At 48.3% G+C, this 16,012-nt stretch overlaps 1 protein-coding gene across 1 annotated transcript in view; it reads right to left on the reverse strand.

Moving 5' to 3' along the window:
• Positions 1-16,012, reverse strand: part of DSCAML1 (DS cell adhesion molecule like 1) — a 366,392-nt gene that overhangs the window by 12,572 nt on the left and 337,808 nt on the right. Inside the window, exons 20-23 of the mRNA XM_019975836.2 lie at positions 9,536-9,675; positions 3,191-3,344; positions 871-988; positions 332-495 (exon numbers count right to left, since the gene is read on the reverse strand). Of these exons, the coding sequence (XP_019831395.2) occupies positions 332-495; positions 871-988; positions 3,191-3,344; positions 9,536-9,675 (576 nt within the window). The remainder of the gene's footprint in view (positions 1-331; positions 496-870; positions 989-3,190; positions 3,345-9,535; positions 9,676-16,012) is intronic.

Here is a 16,012-nt window from a genome sequence, read left to right on the forward strand (position 1 = left end):
CACAAAGGGTTAACCTCTGATGATGGGGTACAGGGGTGCCCTCTTCCTCCCCCACTCCTGCTCATTCTCCTCTCTACCCCTCCTGCCTCCTCTCCCACGTGTCCCCTCTGATCCACCGAGGGTCTGTCTCCCTGGTGGCTGGTCTTTTTTATTTGACAACCCCTCTGTCTCTTTCTTTCTCTCTCTGTCTCTCTCTGGATGGAATTCCTCCCGCTTAACCATCCCTGTCCCCACCAGAGCCCCGCCCACCTCCCAGGGTCCCACCTCTCAGAGCCCCGCCCACCTCACAGGATCTCATCTCTCAAGCCCCGCCCACTTCGCAGGGTCTCACCTTGCACTAGAAGGTTGACAATGATGGTGTCGAAGCCGCCAGTGTTGGTGGCCGTGCAGGTGTAGTAGCCTGAGTCCTCAGCCTTCACCGCGCGCAGCAGCAACGTGCCATTGGTGTGGATGAGCCGGTGCCCGTCCATGGACACGGGGATGGCTGAGTCCTCACTGCGGGGGGTGGGGGCGGCTTATGGCAGGCATCCCCTCCCGGAGCCTCCCCCAGGTCTGCAGGCAGTTAGAGCTGGGAGCAGTAAGGCACTGGCTCCGGGACCCTAGATTCTTGGTTTTCACTCAGCGCTTCCTGGGGATATCTAGTAACCATGGCCTCTTCAACCACCCAGGGAAGGGAGATCCATGGCAGCCGACAGGGGCAGCCAGGGAGGCCAGGCTAGCACGTGAGGGTGTAGCCATGTACCCAGCAAGGGCCTCCCCAGGGCTGGAGATGACTGAGTCAGCCGGAAGGGAAGGACATCAGTTCTCTTCATGGCTCTTCGGCAACGCCCATCTCTGGGGGTCACCATCCCTAAAGGGTCCCGCACACACCTGTCCTTGGTCCACTTCACCGCAGGGGCTGGGTCTCCCACTGAATTGCAAGGCAGCCGCACATCTCTCATCCAGGGTGTTGTCACGGTGCCCCCGAAAGAAATGATCTTTGCTGGGGCTAGAGGGAAGAGAGGATGAAAAGGACCCCATGTGTTCGTTTTCATTTTCAGAGGGGAAATCGTTCATTCAGCAGACATTTATCAGATACCTGTTTGGACCAGGTATCATAGGAGGCTCTAAGGAGCCACAGAATGAGTACAGTCTAGTCCCTGTCTTCTAGTTGCTTACCATCTAAGAGGGAGACAGACACTTCAGATCATTAGAGTGAAAAATACTATGGTGGGGGTAGGTACCATAGCCCTGGGAGCAGGAAGGAGGCGTGGAGGAGGTGAAGGCCTGGGGCGACTTCTGCAATTGGAAGCTTGGACTTGAATCTTGAAGTCAAAGAAGGAATTCATTAGCTCCCAGGGGATAAGAATGGGGGGAAGGGATAGTCAGGGAATTTGGGATCAACATGTACACACTGCTATATTTAAAATGGATAACCAACAAGGACCTACTGTATAGCACAGGGAACTCTGGTCAATGTTATGTAGCAGCCTGGATGGGAAGGGAGTTTGGTGGAGAATGGATACATGTATATATTTGGCTGGGTCACTTTGCTGTCCACCAGAAACTATCACATCACTGTTAATGGACTGTAAGCAGAGAAGGAAGGTGTGTCGGAAGGGGGAATAGAACTGAGAGAGGCACGGGGGCCTGAAACCCATGGTGAGCGGGAGGGCCTTCAGCCTCCGGGATGAGTGACCCAAGCCCAGGGTGACTGAAGAGAGGGCAGCAGAGTAAGGGTCAGAGCAGTGAGCGGGAGGAGAAGCTTCCAAGGCTCTGCTGGCACCTCGAGGAGGCTGGGCTTCCTCCTGACCTCACGAGGAGGCTCACAAGGAAGTAGTGACATGTTCAAAGTGGAGTTTTAGAGGAACCCCCGGCTGCCTGCCAAGGATGTTTGATGGAGCTCTAGAGACACTGTTCTAGAGCCAGTTCTGCCCTGTGGCTGGGGTTGGCTCCTGGGACCTCTTAGTGGGTGTGTGTGGGGGGATGTGTATGTGTGTGTGTGTGTGTGTGTGTGTGTGTGTTTGTGTGTGTGTGTGTGTGTGTGTCTGTTGGGGGGTGGGGGTCCTGGGTCCTTTCCTTCCTGGAAGGAGATAAGTTCAGGAGAAGGGGTTGGCAGCACCACTGGGAGGAGGGGTCAGGGGAGGGAAGAAACTTGAGGCTTTGTAGAAAGAGCCCCCAAATTGGAGCCAGAAGGGCTGGCCCACCACTCTGCTGTGTTTGAGGGCTGTGCTACCCTGCCTCAGAGTGTCCCCTGGAAAATGGGATGACAACCCTCGCAGCAGGGCAGCTGCAGGCCCTCCATTCAGTGCCCGCTGACTCCGAGCCTGAGGCGGGGAGGGCTGACGCCTCTTGTATCTCATCCAAAGGAAGCTGGTTACCCCTGGAGTGGGGTTAGGCTGAGGCAGCTGCTTCAGGGCTTGGGGCCTCAGGGTTATAGACACTTGTGGCTGTGGGAGGAGGCGGGGCCAGGAGGGAGGGCCCAGGGAGGCCCAGAGTCAAGGTAGAAGCTCGAAGTCTCAGGCTTGTGTGGCTAAATCCCGTGCCGCAGGGTTGGCATGGGGGAGCCTGGCAGCTCTGTGAGGTGGCCTCAGTCTTGGTCTTGGGTTGAGGCCTCAGAACTATCACTGCCTGTAGAGTAGGGGTACACATGCCCCCATGCCACACTTATGCCCAGGTCAGGGGTTCAGTGGGGCACCCTTGAGAGCAGTTATGTTCTTATTCACCCCGTGCACCCCACCCAGCCCACAGCCTCCTTCGAGGCATGCCCTCTGTAACGTCTGTGACCAGTGGGATCATGTCAGCCTGAGATGACCAGGCTTTGGAATGAGGGGGCTGTCTTTGCAGCCCTCTGCTCCATGGAAGCAGCATATCCCAACTCCACCCCCTCTGGAGGAGCTGAGCTGGGGGTGGGGCTAACACCCCTTTCTTTCACCCCCAGAGAAGATTCTGGAGTGGGGGACCAAGGTGCATTCTGCTGGGTGCCCCGACTACTGGCATGGCCTTGAGCCTGTTGTGAGCCTTTCTGGGAGTCAGGGGGCAGCAGAGGCCCAGTCTTGGTGGGTGCAGGAGGGAGGCAAGCGGCCAGCCAGCTCCTTACAGCCAGGCCACAGACAGGGTGGAGGGAGACAACTCGTGTTGGGGAGAACCGTCATTCTAGAAGGGGCCTTCTGGCAGTTTCTGCCCTCAGCCCCCGCCCCAGGCTGCTCACCCTTGCCAGCAGGCTCGATGGTCACCTTCTCACTGCTGTTGCCCCGGCCGGCGGAGGTGACGGCGGCCACCCACAGCAGGTACTGCTGCCCGCGGTTTAGGTGGGCGATCCTGTAGAAGAGCTGCTCCGGACTTGTCTCATACTCGCTGGGTGCCTGCGGGGCAGAGGCGAACGTGTTCTAAGAGCCAAGGCCCCTGGGTCTCCACCTCCACTCTTCCTGGGGGCCCTAGGCTCAGTGGGGGCAATGGCCAGGGCGATGGGCGGTGGAGACAGGATCCTGCCTAGTTGGCCCTTTCTGGTTTTGGAGCAACACTGAACAGCTTGCCCTGGACTTGGCCCTGGGCACTGATGGGCCGGCTCTGGCGGTTTGCTGGGTCAGTTTCAGTTCACCTCTTGGACTGATCTAGTCGCTGGCTGTGATGGCTTCAGGCCAAGAAATGTGAGTGTTTCGGGTGGGTGAGAGATGGAGGGAGACAGGAGAAGGGAGAATGGAGGTTGGGGGGGATCCCAGGAAAACCCTGAGAAAAGGGAGTCTCTAAGAAGCTAAATGACTGCGTTTGCCTTATTAGGGTTGTAGACAGGCTCCCCCAGCCTGTCCCCACTCAGAGTCACCTGCCAGCCCTACTGCCTAATGTCTCCTTCATTCCTACCACCTGTTCCCGCTGCCCCTCCCCCCCCCCCATTCTTGGGGAGGAAGGGGAGGGAGAGAGAACTACGAGAGCTTCACGGGGCAGCACTTTATTAATGATTATTAGTGGTATAGATCACCGTATATATTTGTAGGTTATATAAATCTATAAAAATTTTTTTAACCAAATGACAGTTTTGACAAGTTGCCAACAAAACAATATCGGATCCCAGTGGTTTTACCAGTTGCTTTGATGAAAAGATTATGTTGCCTTGGAAACCAGAGGCTCAGATATTGAAATGAATTTGAGAAGGAGCTTTTGATAAGCGCTAGTTTGCAGACCTCCTGTCAGCCCCTTCCCTGGTGCAGGCGGGATGGGGCTGACTTTCATTTCATTTTATTTTTTGGTCAGCCGTGGGGAAGGGAAAGCAGGACAGCACCAGGGCCTCTTTGAAATCAGGGCGGAAGTCTAGGGAGGGGGAGCAGCCCCTGGAACAGATGGGGGGCCCCGAGGCCAGAGGGAGCTAGTAATTAGTTATTTTTGCAGTCAGGGGATGTTGCACACGCATGCCCCCATGCTCACACTCTCATGCACACGGATGTGTAGACACATTCAAGCACATGCTGAGGGACAGATCTCCAGACAGACATGGGGTCACAGAGGGACATTCTTTGCCACCCATGGGAGGGCTGAGGGGCCCAGTGACTTGTAACAGGAGAAAACATCCTTTCTGGTTCCAGACCATCTGTAAGAAGATGCTCAGGAGAGGGTACAGGCATCCCCACCACACACACACACAGCTCCCTGGCAGATCCCCCCTGCTGCCTCTCTCGTGGGGAGCTGGCCTTGGGCCCAGGAGCTCCCAGAAAGCCACCTTGAGCCCTGGTAGCTGGGAAGTCCTTTCAGGGTGCAGTGCTCCGGGACCGTGTGGGTATCTGCAGGTCATATCTGAGCATGAGGCAGGGCAATAAAGTAGCTTTGACACCTGCCTGCCTTTCTTACCGTATGGACCACAGTGTCTCTCATGGTTCCTGGGGCCTCAGTTTTCTCTCCTGCAAACTAAGAAAGCAATCCAGCTCCGCCTGCCCTGACTGGTCACAGTGAGGACTCCTGAGGCAAGGAGTGTGCCAGTCCTTTGTAAGTGGGGACATGTTCTTCTCTTTTGTAAACAGGGGCATGTGTTTCTGTGAGGGTGGAAGTGTGTGTGTGCGTGTGTAGAGAAAAGTTAAGTATCCTTGCTTGTGTCTGTCAGTGTGTACCTGACTGTGCATTGTGTCCACACAGGGCAGGAAGGCTTTGGCTTCCCCTGGAAGGCATTAGCATCTTACCCAGGTCCTGGGTGCCTTCCTTTTAACCTGGACTTCCCCCTAATCTCCTGAAATCACTTTCAAAAACATACAACTACACTCCAAAATAAAATCACAGTAATCAAAGGTTAAAAAAAGGTAAAACTATGCAAGGAGAAACTATAGGTTAATTACTTACCTATTTTTCTAATCAAAAAATAAAAAATAGAAAATCACAAATAGAAAAGTCATAACTAGAAATGATTTATAAATTTGAATTATATGAAAAGAAAACCTATGGTATAATGAAAACTAGAATAAAAAGGGAAGCAATGAACTGGCAAACACCTGCAACCTATATGAGCAAAAATGGTTATTATCTTTAATATGTAAAGAGCACTTAAAAATAAACAAGAAGAAAACCATGATCTACCCAAATATAAAATGTAGAAAGGACATGAATTGACAATGATCCAAAGATGAAAAAAGCCAAAAATCACATAACACACAATAAAATAATCAACTTAGTTTAGAATCCAACTGACAGAAAATGAAAAATATATAATCTTAGATTAGCATGTGCACAAGGGAAAAATACATGCTACTCATAATGCTGGTGGAAGTGTAAGTTGGTACAAACTTTCTGAAAAGTAGTTTGCAAATGTGCATGCAAACCTCAAAAATATTTATACTTTTTGTGATCCATGGATTCCTATAAAAATTTATACTAAGAAAATAATAAAACAATAAGTATAAAGACTTTTATGAAGAATTCTCCATGAAAAATTATTTATAATGGTAAAAAACTGAAAATAGATTAAATATAGAGCAATTCAGGGACTGGTTAAGTAGATTATATATATACAGGCACTCAAGATAATATTTTAAAAGAATATTTGATGTCAACTCTATTTCAATAAAAAGAATATTTAATGGTGTAGAAAAGTGCCTACATATACTACATGAAAAATGGAGATTATATAATATTTTATAAATTTTATTTTTAATTTTATAAAAAACCAAAACAAAACCATAGTGTATGTGCAGGTCAAGGATTGGAAAATTATACCCCAACACATTGCCAGTGGTTATCTTTAGAGAGTGAGAATGCAAGTAATTTTTACTTTCTTCTCTATTCTTCTATATGTTTATAGAATTTTCTACAATAAAATTGTATTATTTTGACAAACAGCAAATGTATTAAACTGGAAACATTTCTAACAGGACTCAGTGCAGCTCTGGCTAGCCTTGGCCAGCCCCAGGGTGTAATTCCTGGTATCCTGCACCTCATGCAGTTTCCCACATCTATTCTGAGAATTCTGCACACACAAGGTCACGCACTCCAGTATGTATGCACACACTCAGACTCAGACACACGTGCATCTGCCTCTCAGCCTCTCATTCCCGCGGTCTTGCTTCATTCCATGTACATGAGTGTGCCCTCAATCCTGGAGCTCTTTCATAAATGAATTTGTGATGCAGTTGCTTGGAACCTGGAGTATATTTCTACAAAACGATCGCCCACCACCCATAACCACAGGTGGTGGTCAGGTCCCCTGGCCCCTTGTTCAGCCCAGTCCCTGCTTTGCAACATGGCTGAACTGAGTTCTCATCACGCCAGCACATCTGCCCCCCACCCACAGGAGAGAGGTGGTTTCTTCACGCTCGGGACATGAAGGGGAAGGAGGGAGGGTCTCCGGGTCTGCAGTAGCAGGAGGAGGGCATGGGAACCAGGGGCTCTGCTCTGGAGCCTAGAAGTGTCCCCCACCAGTGGATTGGGGCTCTTGGAGACTGAGTTAACGAGGACACTCTGCTCCCAGACACCAATCCCTTTGAAAGACTTCATTATGAGAGGAGGTACTGCGCGTACAGACCCAAGCTGGAGAAGGAGTTCCCACCCTCTCATCACTTTATGAAGGAAAATTTGCCCAATGTCTAAGACTTCACAATTGCTAGGCTGCTAGCAATTCATTCATCAAATGTATGTCCTGGACAAGGATGTTCCAGGCACAGTGTTCTATGGCTCGGGACCTGAAGATGAAAAGATGCCGCCCTTGTCCTCACAGGGCCCCACAGACCAGTGCGGGAGACAGGTGAGTGAGCAGGTAACTGCCATTTAACACATGCAGTGTGTGCTAGAGGATGAAGAACGTGCCGTGGATGGTAGGATCAGTAGGGGCAGAGGTGCAGGGGTGTGAAAGGCAGAGCAGGTGTCCAGAATGGTGACCAGCCTAGTGTAAAAAGAGCCTGGAAGGTATGTGTGTACTGGGGGGAGGGGCAGGAGGAGAGGGGCAAAGGGGCAGAAAACACAGCTGAACATGTTAACTGGAAAATTGGCACACACCCCCCCGACAATGACAGAGTTCTCAACCTAACATCTGCAGACCCCATGACCCAGCAGTTCCTTTCACAGGCCCAACAGGAATATATACACAAGAGCACCAAGAGACACGGAGTTCACAATAGCACCAACTGCAATAGCCCCAAACGGAAAACTATTCAAATGCCTGTCAATGGATAATTATAAATAAACTGAGATATATACATGTAATTGAAAACTATACAGAAGTGAGAGTGAATAATCTCTAACCACACACAACAATATGGATGAAATTCACAAATTCAAACTAATGTTGGGTCGAAGAAGCCAGGCAGATTTTATATATATATATTATATATATATATATAATCCCAGGGACGGGGAGCCTGGTGGGAGGCCGTCTATTGGGTTGCACAGAGTCGGACATGACTGAAGCAACTTAGCAGCAGCAGCATGTATATATATAAAATGCATGCATGTATATATATATAATGCATGCATCCATGTGTGCTCAGTCACTTCAGTCATGTCCAACACTTTGAGACCCCACGGACTACCCATGGACTGTAGCCTGCCAGACTCCTCTGTCCATGGGATTCTCAAGGCAAGAGTATTGGAGTGGGTTTCCATGTCCTGCTCCAGGGGATATTCCCGACCCAGGGATCGAAACCAAATCTCCTGCATTGCAGGCAGATTCTTTACCCACTAAGCCAACTGGGAAGCCCATATATATTGTGTATTTGTACTTGATATAGTATTAATCTGAAGTCAGGATGATGGTTATACCTGTAGGGGGAGGGTGGTGACCTTCTGGGGTGTTGCCCTATTTCCTGCTCTGGGAATCCCCCCACTCAGTGCCTGGAAGTGCTATGAAAGTTCATGGGGCTGTACAGTCATCATATGTGTACTTTCCTGCATGTGAAATAGTGACGGTGAGGATGGAGAGGAGGGGGCGGAGTCACTGAAAAGACATTCCTGGGCTTCTCCTCTGGGAATAGAGCTATGGCCTCACTGGCGAGGAGTGGGGCTGCCTATGGCTCAGAGGGTAATTCAGAAAGACCACAGGAAAGCGGAGAGCGGGGGACGAGATGATGACACAATTACCGAGCAATTTCAGGGCAGCTTTCTGGGCTGTCAGAAGCTCATCTGCAGGTGCTGGGGCTGCCGTCACATCACTAGTTGCTGATGGAGGGAGAAGCCGGCCTTCTCCTGCTCCCTGATCTCCCCCATCCTGAGCACATCTCTCAACAGTACTCACGCCCCCGCCCCCGGGAGCACCCCCTCTGCTCCCCTCACTAGCCTGGAAGCATCCCAAGGGCACGTGTTTCTTTGCACTTGCTCTCACAATTAGAACAGGTATACTACAGATCAGCCACCCAGCAGAACTCTGTGACTGAGTGGCTGGAGATAAGGAAAGGGGCAGAGGGGAGGATGCCTGTTATGGGATGTGGGTGCATAGCCACCTGCATGAGATGAGAACCTGCCCTCATCCTCTCCTCCCTCTTAGCAGCCCTTGATGGAGGGCAGGGGCCAGCCCCCCACACTGTGCCCCAGTGCCAGGGGCCTCCTTACTTTATACTCCCAGGTTTGGGCAGGCAGCGCCCAGAGAGAGATGCCCTGGTCTTCCCCCAGCTGCCCCCATCTTTTCCCCTCTTCAACTGGATCCATGCTGAGGGGGCCACTTGGGGCAGAGCTCCAGCAGCCCTCTAAGCCCAGACTGACCATGCTGAAAAGCTGATTCACTTCCAAAAGCCATGGGCTAGCGAGTGCTCAGTCCAGAGCTCTGGGATCTGCTAGGAGCTTCCTTGGTCAGCCCGACCAGAAGAGCTGAGGCCCTGTCCTCCCTCTCCCACCTGCTTGAAGGAGACCCCTACTCAAATAAGCCTCCAGGGCTTGTGATAATCTTGTAGTCCTTGGAATGGAGGACTGACCCAAGATGGACTTGGGTAAGGCTTCAACCACTCTTGGGTGACCGGTGCCCAAACTCATCCATGAATCAAGTCGAAACACAGATATAACCAGCCCCAGGATTTGGCCCAGAAGCAGCTGATCTATAGGGTACTTTCCTTTTCCCCTGTCCTGCCCAACATTCAGCCCTGGGCCCACTTACCGGCTGGCCAGACCCGGGGCTGGAACAGAAGATGGTGTACTTGCGGATCACCCCGTTGGGCTTGGTTGGGGGGAGCCATGACACGACCACACTGCTGGCGGATGAAGGAACAGCTTTGATGCCCGCAGGGGGACCTGGAACTAAGCAGGGGGAAGGTGGGGTCCGTTTAGAGAATGGAGGAACAAAGCCTTTAGGAAACAATGACAGGTTGGAGAGATTAAGGCAGATTAATCTGGGAGAGCTTCCTGAAGGAGGCATCTTTGAAGCTCTGGTTTAAAGGAGGAGGTTCTAGCATGGCAAACAGTTGAGAGGATAAAGGTGATCATTAGGGGCTTGGAACAAAATCTCTGAGATGGAGGCATTGGGAATGGCCAGCTACAGAACTCTTTGGCCAGAACCAAGAACTTAAGAGACACAGGAAAGAAACAGAACCCATAAGGAATTCATCTTGATCCCAGTGGTCCTAACCTGATCCCCTAGCCAATGCTCTACTAACTAAGCTTGTATGTAGGCCAAATATACTGGTCACTTTGCTCTTTTTGGCCTGCGAGCTCCTTGAGGCTGAGGACTCTAGAGACTCACAGAGCAGGCCTCCTCCTGAGGGTCAAAGGTCAGTGGTCAGCCAGTGGGTGACTGTGCTTCCTGCCGTGTACTCAGGGTACTGCCCTTGGGGTGCTGGCTAGGCTCTTTCTCTTTCCAGGAGGGAAAAATCTTAGAATTGGCTGAGAAACCCATCCCGAGTGGATCTGAGCCTATGGACTGTGACCTCCCCTTGCTCCCATGTCTGGGCCTGCCTGGGACCCCAGGGCCTGGAGCCTAGCAGCATCCTGTTTCCAGCCCATACTCTCCTTCATTTTTTCCTTGTATTGCTGTAACTTGTCTTCTCTCCTGGGAGCTTTTATGCTCCTTTGAACGTTGTGATGGTATCCTATTCAACTTATGTTATCTCTCTAAGCCTCAGTTTCTCCATCTATATGGACATAACAACCACATTAAAGGTTTGTAGTGAGAATCAGTGCTAATTAAGATAAAGCACCTGACATGGTGCCTAACACAGAAGAGACTCAATAAATTGTAACAGTTAGTACTTTTGCACTCCCTTCCTGCGCTCTCAGTTTTTAGCACCTACTGCAATTTTTTAAAAATCTAACAAGTGGTCAACAATTCTAGGTTAAATAAAATACTTAGAAACAGTATCATCCATCCAGGGGCCTGAGCCCAGAAGCTGGCAGTCATCCTTGACTCTGCCCTTCCTCACTACTACAGCCTTGCCATTTATTTCTGCTAGAGGTCTCTGCTGTTCTGGGATGCAGGGGGTGGGTGTTTACGGATGGCCACGGGGGCAACTGCAGAGTTCAAGTCTTCTCTGGCCTTGCACACTTCTTTCTTACCAGTTATTAAGAGAAATATGTGTGATTGTAGACGTATCTATTTATCCTTGTTGTTCTGTTGGTTTTTATTTCTGTGTATTTTGAGGTTATATTATTAGGTTCCTAAAAATTTAGCACTGTTTTATTTGCCTGGTAAATTAAGTCTTTTATCATAAACAAAAGTGTCCTTCTAAGAATGATTTTTGCCTGAAAGCATACAAGGTCTGATATTAATATTCCAGTTTTCTCTAGTTTTGTATGGTACATCTTTTACCTTTTTCCATGCTTAACTTTTCTACACCTTTATGTTTTGATGTCTCCTAAACACAGCACATATTTGAGTTTTGCTTCACTGCTAGCCGGTCTGGCTTCTTTATCTTTTAACTGGAGAATTTAGCCAATTTATCTTACTACTGATACATTTGGGTCTAACTGTCCCACCTTCCTATTTTCTATTTGTCCCACCTATTGCTTTCCTTTCTACTGTCCTCTGTGCCCTCCTTTGGATTGTGCATTAAAAGAAACTCTGTTTCCCCCTTCTATTAGTTTTGCTATTATGCAGTCTTTCATAACCTTTAGATTGTGTGAGTCTCTGACTTACCAAAGTCTAGTAACTGCCGCTTTTCTTCTCAGATAATGCGAGGACTTGGAATTTCCATTTACTATCTCTCCATTTACATGCCGTTGTTATATATTTTAACTCTGTAATATCTGGACACCCCTTTCAAGGTGATTACATCATCATTTTATGCAGTCAATATTGATTTCAATTTACCCACATATTCACCATTAATTGCTCTGCTTTCCTTTCTTCCCACATCACTGAGCTTCTATCTGGGATCCTTTTCCTTCTAGTTAAAGAACACCCTTTAGTATTTCTTTCAGGGCAGCTATGTTGGTGATAAGTTCTCTCAGTTTTTGTTTGTCTGAAAACGTCTTGATTTCAACTTAATCTTGAAAAATATTTTTAAAAGGTATAAAGTCACAGGTTGATAACTATTTTTTTTTTAATTTCTTTTTTTTTTTTAATTTATTTTTTATTTTTAAAATTAAAAAAATTTTCAGGTATACACGTGCTCCCCATCCTGAACCCTCCTCCCTCCCCCCTCCCCATACCATCCCCCTGGGCCGTCCCAGCGCACCAGCCCCAAGCATCCAGCATCGTGCACTGAACCTGGACTGGCATCTCGTTTCATACATGACATTTCACATGTTTCAATGCCATTCTCCCAAATCTTCCCACCCTCTCCCTCTCCCACAGAGTCCATAAGACTGTTCTATACATCAGTGTCTCTTTTGCTGTCTCGTATACAGGGTTATCATTACCATCTTTCTAAATTCCATATATATGCGTTAGTATACTGTATTTATGTTTTTCCTTCTGGCTTACTTCACTGCATGGAAGCAACCTAGATGTCCATCAGCAGATGAATGGATAAGAAAGCTGTGGTACATATACACAATGGAGTATTACTCAGCCATTAAAAAGAATACATTTGAATCAGTTCTAATGAGGTGGATGAAACTGATAACTATTTTTGTTTTCATACATACTTTAAATATCTCATTGTGTTGTTTTCTGGCTTCCACTGTTTCTGATAAGTGAGCTGACAGTCTTATTTTTGCTCCTTTGAAGGTAACTGGTTTTTCCATCCTCTGGTTGCTTTTAAGACTTTTCTCCATTTGTTTATGTTTCAGTAGCTTTATTATGATAAGCCTAGGTGTGGACTTTAAGTTATTCCTTGTGAAGGCTGTAGAGCTTCTTGCGTTTGGGCTTGATATCTTTCACAGCTTTGAAAAGTTTTCAGACATTTTATCTTCTGCTCCATTCTCTTTATCCTCTTTTTTGGATATCTTCTCACAACTTCTATGTCCTTGATATTCAGAACGTAGTCCATGGATTAGCAGCAGTGTCGCCTGGGAGCATGTTAGAAATGCAAAATCTCAGGTTGTACCCTAGACCTACTAAATCAGAATCTCAATTTTAACATGATTCCTCAAATGATTTGTATGCACAGTGAAGTTTGGAAATCATTCCTCTATGTCTTATTTGCTCTTTTATTTTCCATTCTTTCATCTTTTTGTGCTTCATTTGATATTATCTTCTGACCTATCTTCTAATTCACTAAGTATCTCTTCAGCTGTGTCTAATTTGTTATTAAGCCTATCTAGTGAGTTCTTAACTTCAGATATTAGTAGTTTTTGTTTCTAGATTTTTTATTTCATAGCTTCCAATGCTCTTAAAATTTAATGAAACTCATTTGGAATTCTTGCAGAGCTGCTTCTTTTGTCTTTTTCTGCGGGCTTTTATTCACACTGTCCCCATTGTTTTTATTGTATGCCAGACACACTATTTGCAAAGTTGTTTGTGGAAATAATTTGAGGTCTCAGATGATATAATCATCCTAAAGAGAGAACTCATGTTTGCATCCAGCAGGCACCTGCAATCTGGGACACTAGCAACCTGAGGTCACCTCAATCTAATTTCTAGGACTGAGATGATCTGAGGCTGAGCTGTTTACTTTTGGTCCACTTTTAGAGTTCTGCCCTTCATGCTCTCAACTCAAAGTAGGCTGGAGTGGGGAGCAGAGGAGGGTTCACTCTGTAGCAGGCCCTGGCCTCCAATTCATGTCTTTCTGGCACTGCTCAGTATCTCAGTCACTGCCTCTAGACTCAGCAAACATCCCTCGGGGGAAGAGCTGTCCCAAATACCAAGATCACCTCCTGGGCCTCTATTCTCCCTTGGATCCTGGCCCAGTAACTCTTCACTTTCCTGCCAGCTCTCTAATTACCTTCAAGCAAGTATTTAAAAATATTTTATTCAGATTTCCTAGTGTCCAACAAGGAGGAGAGTGGATTGGAGTCACACTCTCTACCATTCCTGGAAGTGGAACCCCTTTGATATGTTTCCCTAAACCTGTCCCTCCTCCTTCCTTCATCCTCATTGCTGCTGCCTTCCTTTTCTTTGCCTAGAGGCCCACAGGTTCTAAGAGGCCTTTCCCACCCTAGTCCTTATCCCCTATTCGCTTCCTGTGACCAATCCTCCATGCTTCTACAAGAGTTATCACCTAGGTCATGCCTCTTTCTCAGTTAAAAACCTTTAAAGTGGTCCTAAGTCCAACCCAACTTTGCACTCTGAGGCTATATAGATAGGTCTGGTATTCACAGGGCAGATGAGCAGCAGGCAAGAGGTTTCGAGCTAAAGAACTAAGTATAGCCAAGCCAGCCTGGAACCAAGCTCAGACTGAGAGATCTGGACTTAAGAAGTGAGCTTGAATTGATATGCTTGCATTTTATCTTGCTTTTCTCTAAATTCTCTGTCAATTTTATTTCCTTTGGCAAAATCCTGCGGGGGCCTGGTGGGGGTGGTGTGTAGGAAGTTGCAGTGTCTTCCGATTAGGATATTTGTCCAAGGTGCCGTGGCAGAGCTGGGACTAGAATGTGGATCTGTGTGCTTTCCAAGTCAGCTGAGTAATACCTGTAATGACTGCCACCTACAAATTGCAGACCCCGGTGGCGTGGAGCAGTAGGGTGGGGCGGGCTTGCTTGCCTGCCTACCCCTCTGCCATCATTCCTCCCTATTCCTTGCTTGCGTGGGTAACCCGTGCTCCTCCACCCTTCAGAGAAATCTGTCTCCATCACCTACACCAGAGGATTTATCATGCTTAGAGTAAGTCAGCCATGATAATTCCATTCTCCTCTCAGTGACTGGCTTTGCGAGAGGCATATTGCCCTGCTGTTGTTGATAGGAAATGAGCATACGTCTGCTGAGGGGGTTTCTGGGAAAGGTTTCTTTTACTCCCAAGAGACGCACGCCCATAGGAAGAGACTGCTTCTCTCACTCTGAACTCTGTCTTGTCTGGCGTGATGCCTGGAGCTGCAGGCATCTTGAAATCATGGGAGGAACAGCTGACAGGCTGAGGATGGCAGAGCAGAAAAGATGGGAACCAGTGAGTTACCCAACCCCGGAGCTGCCCTACTCAAGACTTCTTGTTTTGTGTGATAATAAATGTGCTTATTGCTTCAATCTTTTTTTAGTTGCATTACGCACAACCAAAAGCTTCCTAACTGACACAAATGGTGTGATGGAAAGCATAGAGGTTGGGGAGGCAGGAAAGCTCTCATTTGCCACCCATCAGTTTTGTAACCTGCAGCAAATTGTTTTAGCTCTCGAGGCCTCCGTTTTCTCATCTCTAAAATGGAAATAATACCCTCCCCAAAGGGCTATTGGAAGGCTGCTGCTGCTGCTCAGATGCGAGTCGTGTCTGACTCTTTCCAACTCCATGGACTGTAGCCTGCCAGGCTCCTCTGTCCATGGGATTCTCCTGGTAAGAATACTGGAGTGGCATGCTACTTCCTCCTCTGGGGGATCTTCCCAACCCAGGAATCAAACCTGCGTCTTGTGCACTGGGAGGCAAATTCTTTACCATTACCACTCTTTACCACCTGGGAAGCCAGGTACTGGAAGGTTAAATCACGCTTATGATGGCACATCACACACACGTCAAGTTATGACCATTGTTCTGGATGAGATCTCATCTGACAGTGGGTTCCTTTCGGCTTAGGTTTCCCCCAAGGGCACCTGGGTCCACCGGAAGCAGTCATTTCATTGCCAGCTCTGGGTAAACCAACTACCATTTGCCAGCCCTTGACATTTTAGAAAGGATTCTGTGGTTAGGCTGTTTCTTACAACATCTAGATGAGGCGAACCAGCTGACAGGTTTTATCATGAGGAAACTGAGGGGCAGAGAGGTTAGTGACTTGCCAACAAGTGGCAGGGCTGGGGCACCCATATCTGCTCCTCCCACCCCGTGAAGCTGCCACCGTAGGATCCTGGCCCCTGCTGTGTGCCCCTGTGACTCCATAGGCAGCTCTAGGGTGGGGAGAGCTTGTTGGAGGGAGGGTTGTGCTCCTCGACTTTGGGTTCCCTCATAGGTCTCACCTTGGTCAGTCAAACATGTGGAGATGCTTATAACTCAGGCCTTTGGAATTGTCATGGTTGTTTAGTCACTAAGTCATGTCCAACTCTTCTGCGACTCCACGAACCACAGCCCACCAGGGTCCTCTGTCCATGGAATCTCCCAAGTAAGAATAGCAGAGTGGGTTG

This window comes from Bos indicus, chromosome 15 (genome assembly GCF_029378745.1).
Source record: "Bos indicus isolate NIAB-ARS_2022 breed Sahiwal x Tharparkar chromosome 15, NIAB-ARS_B.indTharparkar_mat_pri_1.0, whole genome shotgun sequence".
Classification (NCBI taxonomy): Eukaryota; Metazoa; Chordata; class Mammalia; order Artiodactyla; family Bovidae; genus Bos; species Bos indicus.